At 45.1% G+C, this 19,557-nt stretch overlaps 1 protein-coding gene across 1 annotated transcript in view; it reads right to left on the bottom strand.

Annotated features, from left to right (window-relative positions):
* Positions 1 to 546: 546 nt before the first annotated feature.
* CDS2 (CDP-diacylglycerol synthase 2) overlaps positions 547 to 19,557 on the bottom strand; it is a 35,084-nt gene continuing 16,073 nt past the window's right edge. The window contains exons 2-13 of the mRNA XM_015421119.1: positions 17,590 to 17,723; positions 16,511 to 16,607; positions 14,884 to 14,981; positions 14,296 to 14,435; positions 13,278 to 13,336; positions 10,373 to 10,455; positions 6,129 to 6,216; positions 5,511 to 5,579; positions 4,883 to 5,035; positions 2,812 to 2,931; positions 1,946 to 2,049; positions 547 to 1,220 (exon numbers count right to left, since the gene is read on the bottom strand). Coding sequence (XP_015276605.1) covers positions 1,091 to 1,220; positions 1,946 to 2,049; positions 2,812 to 2,931; positions 4,883 to 5,035; positions 5,511 to 5,579; positions 6,129 to 6,216; positions 10,373 to 10,455; positions 13,278 to 13,336; positions 14,296 to 14,435; positions 14,884 to 14,981; positions 16,511 to 16,607; positions 17,590 to 17,723 — 1,275 coding nt within the window. The 3' untranslated portion in view covers positions 547 to 1,090. The remainder of the gene's footprint in view (positions 1,221 to 1,945; positions 2,050 to 2,811; positions 2,932 to 4,882; positions 5,036 to 5,510; positions 5,580 to 6,128; positions 6,217 to 10,372; positions 10,456 to 13,277; positions 13,337 to 14,295; positions 14,436 to 14,883; positions 14,982 to 16,510; positions 16,608 to 17,589; positions 17,724 to 19,557) is intronic.

Below are 19,557 nucleotides of genomic sequence, written 5' to 3'. Positions count from 1 at the left end.
AAAACTTACCCTTCCCCAAAGAAAATACTCATTTGGTTTTATTTCAGCTGCCTTCCAGAGCAATTTGTTCACTCTGGATTCAAAAAGGTAAAGATCTGCTAAATCTTCTCTCCAATCTGGAGGATTTTTGTTTTAAAAAATGGCACTACCACTATTGGGTTTTAGCTTCTTGGTGCCAACAAAGTTTCACCAATGCAAGAAACAAAGCAATGCCATCGTGATGGTGGAAAATGTGCGTGCGTTCCTGCTTGTGTTTTGCTAACATGCGGCTGGATCCCGAGCAGGGAGTGGTCCTCCCATCTGACTGAGACTTGGCTGCCTCTTCATGGCAACGAGCCCAGCTTCTCTTGCTACGAGGACGGCTCTGCTCACTCCCGCCATCCTTCCAGTTACCAAGCCACATCCACATATGGAACAAAGCATGCTCATGCAACTGGGGGGAACCACCACCACCAGGAATGCATGCCACAGAGGATGGATAGAAACTCCACGATTCACTCAAGGATGCAGAGGGAAAGAAATGCTCACTTCATCACAAGCTGGACACTAATCAAGGCTCTTAAAGTCTTCGTGAAACCTCTGTGTCAACTGCAACATGTGCTAGATTTGCCACACGGGAAATGTGAAATGTATGCATAGGACGCTGGCTTGTCATCAACCTGCATTACAGAGACTCCACTCAGCACGTTTCCACCCTTGTCCCTTCCTCACTGCCATTCCACACATCCCCAAAGGGGGTGGGGGGAATGACAGCCTTTTGGAACTTTCAACTCATGTTCGGAAGGTAAAAAAACCCAACCCTGCAAATTCAAGGGGCTATGAAGACACCGTCCAGAGGACATGGTCAGGTTTCTCTTTCAGTGCCACAGTTCCTTCTCAGCTAAAAGTTTCAATGTGTTTGTTTGAAACCATAGCCATATAAATAGATTTTTTTTAAAGTTACAGAAATGCAAACCTCTTATATGGAAAAAAAGAAGAAAATGAGAGATGTGAGGCCTGATTATTGTCCTAAATCAGGCAAACCAAGAGGGGATTTCCTTGGGGGGGGGGAACTTGCCCACTTTCAGTCACATCCTGATGGCACAGCTGCCTACGCGTCTTCGGAACCAGCCAACATGCCCTTGTCGACGAGGTGTGCCTTTAGTGTGTTGAAGATGTGCAGCTGCTGGTCTGGCCGCAGAGTCAGGAACTGCTGGATCAGTTTGCTTGGATTAGGACCCCTTATAAATGAGGGAAAACAAGTGTTTGGATCACATATCTCCAGGTGGTAGAACCTTGGCAGAGGAGACTCCCTGTTCTGGAATGAGCCCGTGCCCAATTTCATGCTGCTACTTGAATTAAAGGTATGGCTAAGATTCTGTTGCCCTGACCTGGATGGTCCAAGCTATCCTGATCTCATCAGCTAAGCAGGGTCAGCCCTGGTTAGTACTTGGATGGGAGACCACCAAGGAAGCCCAGGGTCTCTGTGTAGAGGGAGGCAATGGCAAACCAACTCTGTTCATCTCTTGCCTTGAAAACCTGATGGGGTTGCCATAAATTGACTGTGACTTGACAGCACGGAACACACAGAGGACGGTACTATCTGATCTGGTCCTTTGAACCAGCCCCCTCCAGTCTCAGGCAGATTCTTCATGGGGGAGGAACCCTTAAGGCTGGCTCCCATTTCTCCCCCATCCACCACTTTCATAACACAAGTTCTGGCTGCATAAAACAAAAATCAAACCATGATTATGAAATTCCCTCCCCAGCTGGAGCTGCTTCCTGGGGATTTGTCTCTCCCCCATCCTGCCTTTCCTGTTGTTCTGTTTCTGGCCTGATTTTAAAATTTCACCTTAGTTTTATAGCAGCGTTTTAAAGTGAATGGATTTTAATGCTATCGAACTGATGATATCATAAGTGGAAAACAGCAAAGGCATCTAAAGGCAATAATTAAAAAAATATTTACCTGATAAAACTGGCAATATACACATTTACGAAAGTGGCCATCAGGTACTGACAGTCAAACCGGTCCATTATGCCGCCGTGCCCTGGGATCGTGTTGGCAAAGTCCTGTGCAATTAAAAAAAACCAAACCCTGCCACTTTAGTGAGATTACTTTTTTTTTGCTTTGGCGGAAATTATATTCACCTACGCATCATGTCTAATTTCTCTGAGTTTGTAAGGAAAGCCTGGCAGATACTTATGTCCAAAATCTACCTGTGGACCCATCACCTCCCAGTTTCTATCCCTTTCTGCTTGGTTGGAAAGCTACTGGCTCTTTCTTATGTAGGATTCAGCACAGCTTCTGCAGTTGAAATGGTGGTGGATTTCTGACCTGCGCTCTACTATACTTACACCAGCAAGAGCAAGCAGAAGGAAGACTCATCAACAACCCCCCACACACACACCCCTTTTGTTGGACCATGTACCAGTGGAAGAGCAGGGATACTTGGCAGGTTTTACTTGCTTTTCATGTTTTATGAATCTAATTTTTTGTTACCTTCCCCACATCTTAGGAGAGGTGAAGGCTAGACATAAGCCAGTCATATATTAAGCTTTTCTCATTACTGATTATCTGATTGTTTAGAACGTGTGGAAATTAAAAACACCCCCAGGCCTGGAGCCAGAAACTTTGGGTTGGTGGGGCACGGGGAAATTTTGTGAGGCAGCGGGGGGGGGAGGGGGAAGCAGCTGTTGTGGGGCCTGAACACCGTAGTTAGGGGCCTGAAACCCCCCCCCCAAAAAAAATGTTTATTTCAGGATTTGAAACTGCAACAAGTCTTGGTTAGACCAAAAGGAGGCTAAATGATCCGCCACCGAACTTTCCCTTACCTTGATTTTGAAGGCTCTTTTAAATCCACTGGCAAAAAATCCCCCAAAGGGACCAATCAGGGAAGCAAAAGTGGAGAGTGCAATGCTGTGTACCTGGAAGGGATACATCTTGACAGTTTTCTGGAGAAAGAGAATTGCAAAGATCATGAGCTTCAACAGCACAGCATATCGCTTCAGGGGGCACAAGAGCAGGAAAATGTCAGCGGTAAGGATTTCTGCTAGGGTGCACATAAATAAAAGTTGTTCAGAGATAGATCGTACATTAAAAAATAACAACCAGCACACCACTGTTGGGATTCTTTTATACTGGTGGCATTGTTTCAAATTTTAAGTACCCTTCCTCCAGCAATTGGGATTAAATTCTCCATAATTGCAGCTGTCAGAGGACGCTTCCCTCCCAACTTCCATCACAACTGAGCCCATCCGCGGGGAGGGTGGGATATAAATGTAATGATAAAATAAAATATAAAATTAAAAAAAAAACTTTCATGCAAGTTGAAGAAGGCATCCTGGTTCAACATGCAGCTCCTTTCTCACTTGTACAGCAGATTAAGGGCAGACGTTTGAGCAGTTCCATCCTTTCCTGGGATCTTCAAGTGGACGGGAAGGGATCTAGAGTCCCAAGCCACTGAGAGGATTAAGTGACGGATGGAAAGAGGAAACACAGCTAAAAATGCCAGTCCTGCTCCCAATAGCTCCATCACGCACATGTCTTTTTTCCCCACTATCCAAAAAGTCAAAACCAGACAGATGGCATCATAGTAACCATTAGAAAGGAAGGCTTCTGGGTGCACTCAAATGTCACAAACAATTTCCTTTTGATACTGTACACTTCAAGCCATTCTAAATAGGCTGGGCCAGACTGTCGTTAGTACAGTTTCCTAGTTTTTTATTACAGTTCTCCTAGGGCTCGATTCTACATTAAGGAATCAACTGGTTTTACTTTCTTCCTCCTGGACTAAATGGCTCTTCGACCTTTGGGTCTATAAACTTCTCTATAAACACCCCCCCTTCCTTTCACATATCAAAACATCTCTTCTTTTGTATTCCCCCCTGCCACAAAGGTACAGTGGCACAGTCAAGGAAGAGCTTGTTTTGTTTTATGTTTTAATTTTGATCAGTAAATACTAGCTAGCTAAACTCAAATTCTTTCATTTACATAAGATGGTTGCTAACCCAACTGTATTATTAGAAAACATGTTAAGAGTTTTAAATAGTTAAGTTCTATACTGAATAGAATATCAAGAATATTTTTAATGTTAAATAGTTTGTATTGTTTGGGATGCTCTGTATCGTTGTATGTTTATTTAATAAAAGCTATTAATTCAAGAAAGAGCTTTATCACTTGATTCTAATGAATAGAGGAACTGTTGTTTATTTCGCTTTATACTTGCTCTGTGAGAGATGTATCCAGGGCCATCCAGGAAACTTTATTACTCTGTGGGGTTTCTGCATCATCTTGGCCCAGCCACCCAAGCAGATGAGGGCCGAAGTACTGATCAGATGAACCTCAAAATAATTTCACTGTTAAAGGTGAATTTCATTTACTTATTGAAACATTTATAGCCTACCTTTCCTCATGGTTCCAAGTGGTTTACAGAAACAGTTAAAAAATTAAAATAACAAATAAAAAATTAAAATAACAAGCCCCAAATCTATCCCCCTTTTAAAAAATGTCTGCCAATTCAGACTCCCTCAAAAGCCCTGGCAAACAGGCAGGCTTTGTGGCACCTCCTGAAGTTCTCCAAGGAGGGCTCCACTCTCCTCTTCAGGGTGTCCATTCCACAGAGCCACAGACACAACGGAAAAGGCCCAGGTTTGGTCAGTGCCAGATGTGCCACCCTAACTGTTGGGACAGCCAGCAGATGGCTGTGTGATGATTGGAATTCGCACCCAGGGACATATGAAAGGAATATATCATGAAACTGTTTACTTAGTTCTTCCATTTGGCCACTGCAACACCATGCTTAAGATAGAATTCAGAGAACCCTGTCATTCAGAGTTATCATACACATCTGCTTTCACAAATCAAAGTTATCCAAAGCAGAAAGCCCAAGAGTAGGGTGCCTACCCAGCCAATGACAGACCGAAGCACTGATGGAATGTTGTACTTCTGTAACTGGAACAGCTCGGAAGGCTCACAGTCTACAGTGAAGCTGTTGGTGTCATTGTTGAACTCCACAGGACACACAAAGCATCTGTATCCAGACATCACGTATGACAGCTTGGTTTGGGGAGAGAAGTGGGAGAAGGTTAACTACTTCCATGGAATTTCTATACATATACATCAAAATGGACGCATCAGATGGCGTCGACACTTGAGGACTGGAGGGAACAACAAACTCTATCATCTATTTCTGAAGGTCGTATCTATCTTTACCGCAATGGTTGTTCTTCCCTTATCCCTCTAACTTGAACAAACGAGTGCTTTTGTACATTTCCCACACACATTCCAGTTCTGTATTTTGCAGCTCTTTCTTTGCATCTACAGAGTTCACAGAGTCAACTTGTCACTGTCTTTCACAGTTCCGATTCATTTTGGCGGGGCTTGCACAAAAGGACTTTCTGGTGGACCTGTCACACAGGGTATGCCTTCCATATTGCCATAGTTAATGGCACCTCATGATCATGTATGTTCATCTCCACTCTTTTCCCCTCCTCCCCGCCAGGTCTTGCAGAAAAATCAGTTAAACACTTACAAGCAGGCCAAAGACAACGGTGGCAAAGAACCCTCCAATAAAACCTTCCCATGTCTTCTTTGGGGAAAGCTGCAGATAAAAATATAGGAAAGAATGCTTAAAAGACGACTGCAGACTGAAGTAGACAGGCTGTTATAGATTTCATGGAACTCTCGGATATAGCAAAAATTGGGGTTCACAACAGTGCCTCAGCAAATGCCGGAAGATTCTAGGGGTAGTGCCTGGGGAGGATGTGACGTCACTCCTGGGTGACACACTAGGCTGCCTCCCCTAGTTTCTATGGTCTTTACAATAGAGCCTGGAGAAATTCCTAGAGAGTCACTAGGTGGAGGCCATTTTTTTCTCCTGCTTCCCATTTTTCTGGAAGGTGGGAAACTGGGACTGGTAATTCCCTGCCCTGGATGGGTACATGGAAGGCCTAAGTAGGAATCCCAAAACTAACTAATATATAAATAAGCACCACCTAACACACTTGCAACATCTGCCAGAGTGCTTTGCAAGGTCAACGTCCATGAACAGTATTCTGCAAGGGTTTCAACAGCTTCCTTTAATGCCAAAGGCTGCTTACTTACAATATGTACAAAACTTAACTTTTTAAATGTCTTTATCTCAACAAACCTTAATCAGTGGAGTGCGCCCAAAGAAGAACCCAAACATGTAGGCCATGATGTCATTGCAGATGACACATGAAATTGGAACAATAAACCTGGAGAGCAACAGGAAGAGAGACAAGGAAGCTGTTCAAAGTAGTCACCTGGATTTAAAAGAAATGAGGTAGCATTCTGCAGCCCCTCTTCATGCAGCAGTCATAGTTGTACACTGGATCAGAGATCTGCTTACCAGTTCGGTGGTCACTGAACATTTAAAGGGAGCTTGGAGCACCTATCCTTTCATCAGCTACTAATGCAAGTGAATATATATGGAAGAGACTCCATTTTGGCCGGTGTCAAAGATACTTACAGGCCTCCCTTATGAATTAAAAGACTTGTATCCCATAAATATAATCTTATCTCTAACTGTAAGGTTGCCTACAAAATAGTGGTCAGTTAAGAAAACTAACACTGAATATATAAGTTAGAACAACAACCATGGGTTCCCAAAGTGGGCAATACCGCCCCCTGAGGGTGCTGGAATGATCCAGGTGGGTGGTCGGAGCCTTGGGTGTAATTGGGGGGCACTGAATATAAATAAGGGGGAGGTGGAAGCATAAAGAAAGAGTCCAGAACCTATCGAAAGCAGCCTTTTGGCGTTAGGCCAAATAAGTCTGTGAACCTATGAACAGTGGTAGTACCATGAAAACAGCAACTGCCAAAGCACCCCACCAACCCCCCACATCAACAGCAACATGAATCTGGAGTTTGGGGACAGGTCAAAGGCAAGAAACACCGTTAAGATCAGGCTGAGGGTCAGGAGTCCAAGTAAGCCGTTAAATGTGCACGGGACACAGGCGAGAAGCACAGTCAAGATCAGGCCAATGGTCATGATTTTGAGAGAGCAGTCCAAAGAGCAAGAGCCAAGAACCATAATCTAAGACAGACAGGATCAAGTCCCAAGAAGGCAGGCTTATTTAGGCAAGGCAACAGGACAGCCAACCTAAGAGTGGGTAAGGTCCTTACTAGATTATAGGTTGTCCTTACCGAGGAGGCAGCCTACAAAGACAGGCTTTATAGGACCTGAGACCCTTCTGATTGGCCACTTGAGATGTGCTGGATCCCAGTCAGTTGATCTCATACCATGAGAGAAACTATAGCTCAGGGAATGCTGCTACATACAGGCTACAGGAGCTAACTCTGTGGCACAGGCTGCAAGGTGGGGAGGTATACAGTGACAGGGGTTCTGGTGTGTCCCACCCCCTTACAAGCATTCAAAGTCCTGTCTGAAAAAGAGAGGGTTTTACTTGGTGCCTAGGAACGAGAAAGGCACCAGGGCAAGCAGCTGTGGACAGAAGACTCCATAAATTAAGTGCCACTGCAAAAGAGATGCACAGACAAGTGCCTCTGCAGATGATCATTAACTAGGGTTGCCAAGCCCCCCCCGGGGGGGGGAAACCCCGCCCGGGAGGCCCGTTTCCCGCCGCCGAATCGGGCCCGGAGGGGAACCCCACCCCCAAAGCACGTCACACAGAAGTGACGTAAGCACGTCCAGGACGTTGGGGGCAGGGCCAGAATCATCCGAGGGGAAACTCTATGGTTTTCCCTCAAATGATTTTGGCCCTGCCCACAACATCCCGGGCGTGCTTACGTCACTTCTGTGTGACGTGCTTGCGGCGCGCGCGAAGACTCCCGGAGCAAGCCGGGACTCCCCCGCTCCAGGAGAGGTGAGTACTTGGCAACCCTATCATTATCTGGCAGGCAAGCCCATTTGGCAGAAAGGGTCTCATTAAATATCGTGATCCTAAACTGTTAATAACCAGCACTGTGGGCAGACCATGCTCATCAAGTCTGCAGCTGAGATGCTAACCAAAACTGAAGAAAGTACAGAGCCACTGAGGAAATTACCGCTTCCATCTGTAAGACAAACCTAATAGTATCCCCCAAGATGCTTATTCAGGAGAAGTGGGGGCCCATCTAGAACAGGCCGACACAATTTCAGTATGTGGGCCCTTAGCCCATTAGTGCCTCCAAGCACCAGTTCGGGATGAGTGCTAGCACGGTGCAGTGGTTAAGAGTGGTAGATTAGGATTTGTGAGATCCAGGTTCAAATCGCCGACTCTGCCATGGAAACTTGCTGGGTGACCTTGGGCTGGTCACACAATCTTAGGCTTAGCTGGAAGCCAATTTGGGTGGCTTCCCCAGTACTGCTGACAGGTACAGAAGAATCAACAGGGCCATGCTCCCACTTTCTCTTTTCCAGGGTAATCAAGGCACTTTTTCAGTTCCCTTAGGGGTACCCCAGATAATTTTCTGAATTTTATTTTGAACATAGTATTTGAAAGGTTTACCAGTCAAACTGCATTCTTCCAACTATAATGCAACTGAACGTATTCACACAGACATCTAATGTTCTGTTTAAATGAGCAACTACCACTGAACTCTGTTAAGCAGATCTCTTGGCTATCAAAAACTACAAATATGACTGCAGAAGACGGATTTCCCTTCACTATTTTCATAGTCTCAACAGTTTAGCGATTCAAGTTAAGTATAGAATGTGATTCAAGAACATATCTGTTCTGAGCTAAACTCACAATGTTTATCTAGCATGAAACTCAAGCACTGTTTCAAGAAATATTTTGATAATTCGATCAAGTCCCCACTAAGTCAAAGTATTTATTTAGCAAATACCTTCAAGCAATCATAGATGGGAGGGACGTATACATTTTAAACAACTCATGCCATTGTAACCGCAGAAAGGGAATTTAACATGAGACATGTATGTTGAAAATCCTCCCCCTTTTCCCTAAAGGATTAGAATACTGGTCTGATTTGCCAAAAAATAAAACAATTTGTTTACAAATGAAAACAGGGGAGGGACCACCAGAAGCCAATTTTGCAAACCAACCCCAGAATTATTGTGATAGCCACCCATCACAGAAACAAATGTTATCTGAATAATCAATTCATACTTAATGTAAACATGTACGTCAACTGTAAGTTGTATAACCTTGACATTTTATTAACATTATTTTATTCTGTTTATTTTAGCATTTTGTGCTGGCATGTTGTTATTAGTAATATGGACAGGCACAGATCTGTATCGCCTGCCAACTCTGGATGCCATGCATTGTGGTGGTTACGACAGGGCATTGGAAGGATGTATTCTGCGGAATTTTCCCCAGCAAGGCTGAATGACTGAGTGCTGGTATAGAACAGGTGCTATCTACTTAGATCTACCTGCCTTACCCCAGCCAACAAAGCTCAATGCACATGGGCTCGTCCTTGCCAGTTTTAGTCTTCATATGCTTTGAGACGAAATGTGTCATTTGGCTTTCTGAGTTACTTGCAGGTTTTTTTTACACCACCCCCTATGCTTGTAGTTTACAACTCCTTTACATGTTAGGGAGGGAGTACAAATAAACCACTCCCTAGTTTCTGCCACACTCTGGTACCCTGGATTCTATCATATCTAAGGGCATATTCCTAGGGAAGGAATTTCCATTAACACCAGAGCCTGTTCAAGATGGGTAGCCATGTTTGTCTGACTGTAGCAGTAGAAAAGAGTAAGAGACCAGTAGCACCTTAAAGACTAACAAAACTTTTTGGTAGGGTATGAGTTTTTGCGAGTCACTGCTTGCTGTATCTGAAGAAGTGAGCAGTGACTCATGAAAGCTCATACCCGATCAAAGATTTTTTTTTAGTCTTTAAGGTGCTACTGGACTCTTACTCTTTTCTACTACCTGTTGTTCATAATGAAGATAAGCAGAGGGAACAGACATTGGTAATGTAACTGAGTATTTAGGTTTACATGAGCGTTGCCTTGTCATTAGAAACCCAACTGAAGCAAGTGCTCAGCTTTAGGTTTCATGTGCCCAAAGTTTTGTTGAACACAGAACAGCTATTGGTTTTAGTGGGCAAGCTATCTTCCAACTCAAGGCCCTCTGAGTAGCTCTCTCATATTTAATAGGGATCACTAGCATTCAGATGTTGCCTGGAGCAACCCTGCGTTTCACTTGCTTTTTCAAACCAGGGAATGCTTTTAGGAATATCATCATGCACATCCCAGGGGACACTCTACCCAAAAGTCCAACCACAGAGCAGTAGGGTGTGGCCCATTTCTTTTTTTTTGGTACTCCCAGTAAGTCAGTTATAATGTTGCAGTTGCATGCAAGAGTGGCCCTCCCCATGCTGGGCTTTGCTCAGGGTGACTCAAGTGACCCATTCCACACAGCACATGCCTAGAGAGATCTGTATACAGTACCGACTCACCAGATCATTCCTTCAAACAGGTTGTGAATGATGAGGTGCGACTGGGTAACAACAATTAGCAAAGTCACATGGGTCCAACCAAACTGGAAAGAGAGAACAGCATGCAGTCCCAGTTTGCCAAAAAGAAATTCCAACATTTCTTAAAAAAAACAAGCCAAGATGCTGATTAAGAATATTACAAAAGCAGACACAGCAAAAAAAAAAAAGCACCCAGACCCTTCAGAGAATTTGGCACGTAACATTCTAGAGTGACAACACTACACTAGCGTAAAAAAGAAAAAGCTGACCCTTATCAAGCATATCCTTCCTGGTGCTATCCTGTATTTTACAGAACACACAGGTCATGCCCCTCTCACGAGAGCAATCTTAACAGACCGAACCACCTGACTTCCAGAACAAGCCAAGTGCAGAAGCTTCAGACCATTTCAAACGGCAGAGGACACCACATTTTTAACAGGGATCATTTTGCTGGCCACACTGGCACGGGCTCTGCCCCCTGACTTACAACCCATGATAGGGATGGAGGCTGTTTAGTCCACTTCTTTCCAGGGGGGACAGAGCACTTCAGCTGCTCATGACCATCTCCCTGTGTCTTGGGCTACTGCACGAAAAAGAGCCCTTGGGTATTCTATGGGGAGAGCTCTGCTAATTGCTCTTGCAAGTTTTCACACTGGCATGTTTCAAGCTCGGGAGAAAACAGATCGTTATGTACAGGGCAGGGTGGGGAAGGGGTGGTGTTCCTTGGAATCAGGAGCTATGTTGGGGGTGAGACGGCTTTTAAGTACCTTGCACAACAGGCATTTATGATGCACCGTCCCCGTTCCCATTAGTTAAACTTATTATTAACACTAATCATCAGGCCTCGTAGATGCCATTATTAGTTAAGTTATTCGCTTTTTGCCAATTTCAACACTACTGTTTTGGTGACAGGAGTGCCAGCTTTCACTGGAACACTTGAATGTTTTACACCTGATAACTGTGCAGTTGAAGCTATTTAAAGTGGTTGCACCGCTGAATGGGTTTTACATGCACTTTATTATATTATGCCACCATCGATGTACCAATGGTTTTAAATTGTTTATCATGTATTTTTATACTAAAATGTATACTGTTTTATTGCTTTTATGTAAGCCGCCCTGAGCCTGCCTTGGCGGGGAGGGCGGGGTAAAAGTTAAATAAATAAATAAACAAAGTGCCTTCCAGTAAAGAGTCAGGGGATGCTGCAAAGTCAGCCTTCCAAAGCTTCTTGCAATTTTTATCACCATGTCCTGCCATAACTTCTCTTAGCCATCCCTCTTCTAGCTCCCTAATCCAATGGAAGGGAGATGGTGTACGTGGCAGCCACTCGAGCCTTGCTTCATAGCAGATAGATCTTCCTGGCTAAATGAGAAACTACATTAGACTTTCTGCCCTGCCAAGATGGACCACAACTTCCCCACAGGAGAGTCCAGGCCTACTATCCTGCAATCAGCTGTTCAGCATAAGGGACCTTACCTGGAAGAGAAACCAGTGGGGTACCGCCTTTCCCCGTATGTTCCCCCAAGAGTGCTACGGTCTGGGGCCCAAAACCTTCTAACCATACCGGGCCCCAAGGCTGCTAAACTGGCCGTCACAAGGGCTAGGGCTTTCTCGATGGCGGCCCCCACCTGGTGGAATGAGCTCCCGGAGGAGATCCGGGCCCTGCGGGACCTGGTGCAGTTCCGCAGGGCCTGTAAGACGGAGCTCTTCCACCAGGCTTTCAATTAGGGCCCCCACCACCCCCCCCCCGCTATATACCATCATGTGGGGGGGGGGTGAGGGCCCTAGGAGGGCAGGAACATCTGTTTAATACCTATTACACAATGCCCACTGGGGGATGTTTGGGTGTGTGGTCTCCCCTCTCTGATTCTTTTTGGAATGGATGTAGCTTGAGCACTTTATTGTTTTTATTGTTGTTATTGTAGTTGGGTTTTTAAATTATATATTGTGGTTTTAAAACCTATTATTGTATTGATGTTTTTATGAGCAAGTTTCTTGCAATGTAAGCCGCCCTGAGCCCTTCGGGGGAGGGCGGGGTATAAATGTAACAAATAAATAAATAAATAAATAAATAAACAAACAAACAGCATTGAAAGCTGCTCCTGTACTAGCTTTGGAGTGGGACCCCTCCACCCAAAATGGTAGCTGGCAGCTGATCCTCTGCGTCTTTATGTCAACCCAGAGTGTTGTGCTAAAAGCCTTCATTGGCATTAAGGCCACCAGACTTTTTTGTGTGTGTGGGTATTTATTTTGTGTGTGTTTGTGAGCTTGCATGCCTGGAAGTCATGGCGACTTTAGGCAACCCCTAGTGGGGTTTGGACGTTTCAGAGACGTGGCCTGATTGCTTGCCTCCGCATCCTGAACGCTGGGATTCCTTGGAGGCCTCCCTGATTTGCTTCCGTGATCTGACAAGATCAGGCCTGCCTGAGCTATCCAGGTCAGGATGACGTTTTTAGCTAACAAGATGGAAGAAAAGAGAAAAAAGGGAGCATCTTTTACTTGAAATATTTTAACCTGGTGTATTCCAGTAAGATGCTCATTGTTGTTTGGGCACTGGGGTGATCAGCTCTAATGTTGCCAGAAATTCACTGTTTAATGGATGCGGTATTAAAGGGAAAGAACATACCACTAAACCCCAAATCAGCAATGTCGAAGGAAGAAAATCAGGCAGTGCAATTAGATGTATGCAATATTCAGGCTGCCAGGAACTGCCATTCTCCTCACTCCTAAGCCTTGTGTTAACACAAAGGGAATCTAGGAATGCCTTTAAGGCTTTCATGGCTACAAACCAAATACATGAACAGCCCATTCATCGTTATCTCTCTCTTTTTCTGCCTCCATAAGCTATTAACTCTGAAAGCGGAAAATCCATTTCACTTAATCTTACCATGTAGAATTGGAGTCGATAATGCTTCTTGACCAGACTCAAGACAAACATGCAGAAGCCTGGAGAGAGAAAAAGAAATGCAGTGAAAGCTTGACATTTCACAGGATCTTTTCCCAGCTCTCTACATACCCAGAAGTGCGGAATTTCATGGCATCCAAGCACCTCCCTGGACTCCGAGTCCCCATCATCCTAAGCCTGACCCAATGGAGAGGTAACCAAAACCTATGGAGAGCCCGCCATGCCTCCCTCTTCTCAAAATCTTTGCATACACCCCTCGGCATAGCATAGTGTGTTGCCCAGCCTTTCCTATCATTGGCTCTCTGCCTCAGGGAAATGATACATGTTTGCTGCTTATCTGGAAGTTATAATAGAAAGGGAAGGGAGAAAAGTAAGAGTGGAGCACTCCGCATGTCTTCTTGCATCTGCTAAGTACTGGCTGGCTGACAGACTTGCATCCGTCAGGCAGTGAAGCCCAGCCCAGCTGCAGAGCACCCTTCTCCCTCACTGCAAGATCGGAGAATACTCAACACATGAGTCCCCCCCCCTTCCTCTGTAGTATGGGTGTATTATTACATTGCCTTTCTGCTCCACCCTTGGGAGACAGGAGAAAGGGAAGGGACAGGAAAATGCATAAAGCAATGATGTCACTGCTCACACTTTCTTTGCAGGGGAGGAGGAACTCAACCCAGGAATATGGCTTTCAACACCAGCACCTGTGCTCCCCCCTTTATCCATATTGCTGCTTGGTGCTGACGATCGGACCCTTCCCTGCTTCTTTAACCATCCTCAGATGTGTCACTTGCTTTAGTCCTGCAGGAATCAGCCTTGCCTCAGAGACACCCTGCCAATCGGAAGGCAGAACTAAACATGCTGAGAACAGCATCCTTGTAGAGGAGTTTTAGCTTGCCTTCTGGCATACAGTTGACAAGGGGCACTTCTACAATGCTCTGCGAATGTCCCAAGCATGAATGCTCAGGAACAAAGGATGGAGGGAAGGAGGGAACACAGTCCCACGCACCTGTTAAGTAGAGGGCAAAAGAAATGAAGCGATGGTATTTGCTGAGAATCCTCAAGGGCTCTTCCCTCTGGACCAGAGTGAAAAAATAATCTGTAACCGTCTCGCCATAGAAGAAGTAATTCACACAGAGCAGGAAGTACCTGAAGAGAGGGGGAAAGAGAGACCCAGCCTTTCAATACAAAAGCCTTCTTTCCCCAGAGATCCTCCTACCAAGTCTTCAACTCCACAGTAAACTGCAGGCAGAGGTCTTTCACTTCCATTTAACTAGAGATGCCAAGGTTGAAACTGGGACCTTCTGCATGCAAAACAGATGCCTGAACACTGAGCCATGGCCCCACCCTATACTCAGGAAAGGGTAAGGATGGTCCAGCATCACCCACATTGCGTGCCATCCACCTCTGGCTCGCACACTATTTCCGTCACAGTGTGGTACAAGGACAGGAGACCAGGAGGCTCTGTGTTTGAACTGACAAGCTCTGGTTGTCAAAGTAAACGCAACCCATTCATATGTCCATGAAACGTCTAAGGAACAAGTAACAAGACTATCACTGAAGTCCTCAGAACAGAATAAAATGCAGCTCCACTTACCAACTGAGTGTTCGGAACCAAGGAAGCTCATATGAGTGATAGACATTGTAGCCGATTGTGATGATCTCATGGAAGCACTTGATCTGTACACACATCACCTGCAAGGAACGCACAGGACTTTTACAAAATCCCTGGCCACATTTTATCCCACAGGGAGCAGCAACTACCATGGAAATCAGAAGAGCATGTATTATAGAAACTTTCCAAATTTTACCTTAGCGGGGGCTAGCTGCCAAAGCAAACTTGTTCTATGGCTGAAGTTTGGCAAGTAAGATAGAAATGTTTTAAATAAAATTAGCCAAAACTATACCACAAAAGTCATAATTTTATTAGATGTAATTTTTGTCTACTCTGTATCTATAACAGGCCAATTCCACTGCATGATAAATTAAGAACACCTGCACTAGCATAGTCTCCCCTTATTTTCTGATGCAGGGAACCACTGGAAGGCAATGTCATTCTCCTACAATTATGAATCTTTCTTCTGAATGATTCCCCCAAGTGGCAAAATCTGGTGTTTACTACACCTTGGAAACCAGCAGGAAAAGCAGAGTCCCCACATCCTGCAATCATCACCAGTTCTCATTACATGGGAGACAAAGAAGAAAGATTCATCCTTGAGAATTACAGGGAAAGTTGGTGAGGAGAGCAAACGTGGGAATCCACTACCAGGAGCCAAGGGGAATTCTAGTTGCCACTGGGCAACACTGGTCACCATGAGGTCAAAAAAGCATTACGGCTCATTAAACCCTTTGTCCCGGGAATTTCTCATTAACTTCAATTATAGTCCGTCTTCCTCACTGAGGCTCAAGGCAGACTACAAAATATGTAAAGCAAGTCAATCGGGTAGCAAAGACCTCCAATAAACAATGCAGTGAAACTAGGATTATGGGAATCAGGAAAATGCAAACAGAAACTCTCTGAGGCATGACATATCATAATGAAAAAAGGGTTACCGGGGAAGCAGACAGGGACATTTGACAATGCACAGTTCTGTTCTTGAGAGGGTAGAGGACAATCTCCATCACTGAAAGTGCCTCCTCCAGAAGGACGCAGGGCCATCTTCCCAGCCCTGAACACATAAAGAGAGTAGCCTCCTACCACTCTACAATGGCAACATTGGCAGGTTGTCTTAAGCAGTCTTTAATGCGATAAAAGTCAGAGAGGTCACTCAGTGAAACACCACCCTTCTGTCTCACAAGGTGCTCATGAGTGTAACAAAAGCATTCTCTGGTTTCTGCAGAATGCAGGGGTTTACATGATGTTAAAATTTCTCTTTCTCCTTGGGGGGGGGGGTTCTACCTCATTGCCAAGGGGGGTATGAACTGTTGAGAGCTACCCCTCAGCATTTCAGCACTCTTAGAAGATCTCCTCTCCAAATCATATGCGGTTGCCACAAAAGGATCGGCTGCCGGTGTAAAAGATTTGCAGCAAAAGACTGCTGATGTAGCTGCCTCCCCCTCAACTGTGAGCAGTTGGTCTTAGTGGTGGAATCTTATCTAGCACATGGCATACTTCCTGTCTTGACCAGAAAATGGTGGTGATTTCCTGAGGGTGAAGACTGGTCTCCCCAGGGGGGAAAGGGAAGCATTACTGAGAAAGAGAGAGACAATGTACACAAACTTACAATCATCATCAACACCATTGGCCCCAAGTATATTATGATGAAGAAAAAGACTATCATTGCCAAAGTCAGGATGCCTCTGACCCACCAATTCTTCCATCTGCATGAAGAAGAAGAGAGTGAAAAGATGGGCAGGCAATTACAAGGATTGTAGATTTTCATCACCACTGGAGGCAGCAAAACTGGAGAGAGACAATTCTGACCCACTGGGCACAATTCACTGGGGCAGCCCTCTATTCTGTCAGAGATCTTTTTTTTTTTAATTTTCAAACCTCAGTATGACCAGGGAAAAGATCTCAGGTGGGTGAATTAAGGAAGATGCCTGTCTAAGATCTCTGAGCACATCCTTACGGAAATGAATGAGGCGCATGTCAGTGCTTTGCACAGGAGTGGCACTGCAAAATCCATGCTCCTATTTGCTTCCCCATGACTTGTCCCCCATGGTCATTATTGAGAAGAGGAAGGACTTTCTGCCTAAGCAGCCAAAATGTCTTAGGTGAGGCTGGTGGTGGAATAGCTTCTGAGCAACATTTACTTGGGGATGGGGCATCCTCTAAGCACAAGGTGGTGAGACATTGCTCGAATGGAGACCAAAACTGCACATCCGGGGTCTGTAATGTGGTGCCCATGGGCAGCATGGGCTTGTCAAGAACTTTTCTGGCACCCACCAAGTGCTTTATGAAACTGGGCGGGGCTAGGTGGGGTTTTGCCCAGTACAGCTTCTGATTGGCCATGCATCCTGTTACACAGAGCTTCTGCTTACAATGCTGGAAAGCTGCTATTAACCTTGCTCTGTGGCATTTTGTGGCTGGCACCACCTCCTGCAGTGGCCATTTTGTGGTTGCACACATCTCCCTGTGTCAGAATTCCAAAGGTGCCTGCAGGTTCAAAAAGGCTGTGGACCCCTGCTGTGCATGATACCTTAACCAAATAAAACTGTTCATCACAAGCTTGCAACTGGCACACAGTGGCTCTACAGAACTGTACTACAGTGATCAGATGAACTGCACTGTATGGTTAATGGAAAGACAAGCAACTTCTTGCAAAAAAACCCCAAGAAACTGAACGTTTTACGGTGATACCTTGATGACAGTTTAGACAGTGCCCTATTAAGAACTTCTGGAGTATCATCAACTGGGGCTGCTTGGGCTGCTTCTGACTTGCATTCACTGTCAGATGCAGTTTCTCCATCCAGCTTGTTTTCCAACTCCGATTCCTGCACCACAAGAGACAAAGTTTTACTGCAAATGAGCAACAGGTTCAGCATTTCCTTTTTTTTCCCCCGGAAATTTTACATCTCTAATCATGCTGCTACATTTTGCACCTATCAAGGGCAGCCTACACCTAGGGGGTGGGGAAACTTTCTGTGGAAACTGTATCTGGTGTGGTCAGCGTAGGCTTTTATAAAGAGGGCAGTGACTTCTCTCCACTAGAGCTTTATGATGCCCTAGCTGAGATTATTTACTAGTGCCCATCTTCCATCACTTGATTTTAGTGGTATTTTCATTACAACTTAGATGTGTTTAAATTGGATTTGTTATGTAAACAGCTTTGGAGAGCCTGCTGGCTGAAAAATGGGACTGAAATGGGATTAAAAGCAAAAATGAAATATCCTTCTCCACCTCCTATTACCACTAGAACTTCAACAGTATTTGTCTGTACATCACAGCTGGCAGGATCCTGGTCCAGGGAGTTCCAGGTTCAGCTCACGAACAAAGCTGGCTGGCTGGTCCTGGCTGGTTTACCATCTCTCAGACGAAACTACTTTGCGATGTTATTGAGAGGCCTTGGTAGCTGCCCTAATCTGAGATCAGAGGAAAGGTGGGATACAGGGGGGGGGGAGCGCGAACAGGAGATAAAATTAAAATATGCACCATAAAATTCTAACGTTAAGAGGCCTTTGCACACCTCTGTGCCAGATCAGGGCTAACCTGCTCCAAGCTCCTGCAGATGGATCTATGTACCAGAGTGGGTGCGCAAAAGGAGACAAGGTAAGTGGAGGCCACAGGCCCCATGAAGATGAAAGGAGGAGAGTTTCTCCAGCACTGATTTCTGGAAGTAAGAGAGTTAACAACTATACACTGTTCTTAATATAGGATGGAAGGAGGAGAGAAGAGAGGAAGCAGGATGGCCTGTTAATTGGCACCATCTTTACATCTCCAATACAAATCACAAGTGATGACCTTCAAACTAACAGCTTCTGAAAGCCAAATGAGCTGCTTACTGATGTGCTGAACTCTGGTCCAGCTGAGAAGTTTCTATGGCAACCACCTCTTGCTCACACTCTGCCTCTCTTACACACCCACATTATTATCCACTTCCCTTGTTACTGACAGTTTGCACACAAAATTGTGATAACCCACATATGCACTTAGGGTTGTGCATTTGGCATAAACCAAGCACCCGCCCCCACCTGGAAAAAACCTTACCGGTATTTTTTTGGGTATTATTTAAGCCGAATACAGATCAGAGGATCTGACTGGCTACCAATACAGCTGAGCCCGAATAAAGCCAATTTCTTTTGGCTTTATATCGGGTACATTCACCTACACCAGCTGTGGCAGCGGGAGCTGAGATCTCTGCACCACCTTGGCTGGGGTTGGCTCCACTTGCAGCTTGGTTTAAACAGAGCTGCAAGAGGAGCATTGGCTGGGGCACTGGGAGCTGAGAGCTCCCTGCCATACGTAAACCCTGGGGCCAGCTTCTCCTTCAAACGATGCTGCAAAAGAAGCCAAGCCAGCCTCAGTGCCTGATGATTGTACATTATTTCTGCACCCATACCCAATACCACCTGGCTGAAGCAAAAGGGGAGTATAGCTTCCAGCTACAAAAATGCAACAGAGATGTCATTTTCATGAGGTGGAAACCCTGAGCCTGGAGTGTTCTAACTCTGACTACAGGTGGGATTCACATGACTAAACCCTCGTTTACACAGAAAAGAGATACACCCATAGTTAGTGAGAAGCTAGACAAGCACCCTTCTTTTTGACACATAATTTTCCACGTAGAGAGAACTACAGTGGGGTGTAGTTGTTGAAGAGTGTTGGATT

This window comes from Gekko japonicus, unplaced genomic scaffold (genome assembly GCF_001447785.1).
Source record: "Gekko japonicus isolate JY-2015 unplaced genomic scaffold, Gekko_japonicus_V1.1 scaffold13, whole genome shotgun sequence".
Classification (NCBI taxonomy): Eukaryota; Metazoa; Chordata; class Lepidosauria; order Squamata; family Gekkonidae; genus Gekko; species Gekko japonicus.
The sequence above is the reverse complement of the archived record's forward strand: the minus strand, read 5'-3'. Positions and strand labels throughout refer to the sequence as shown.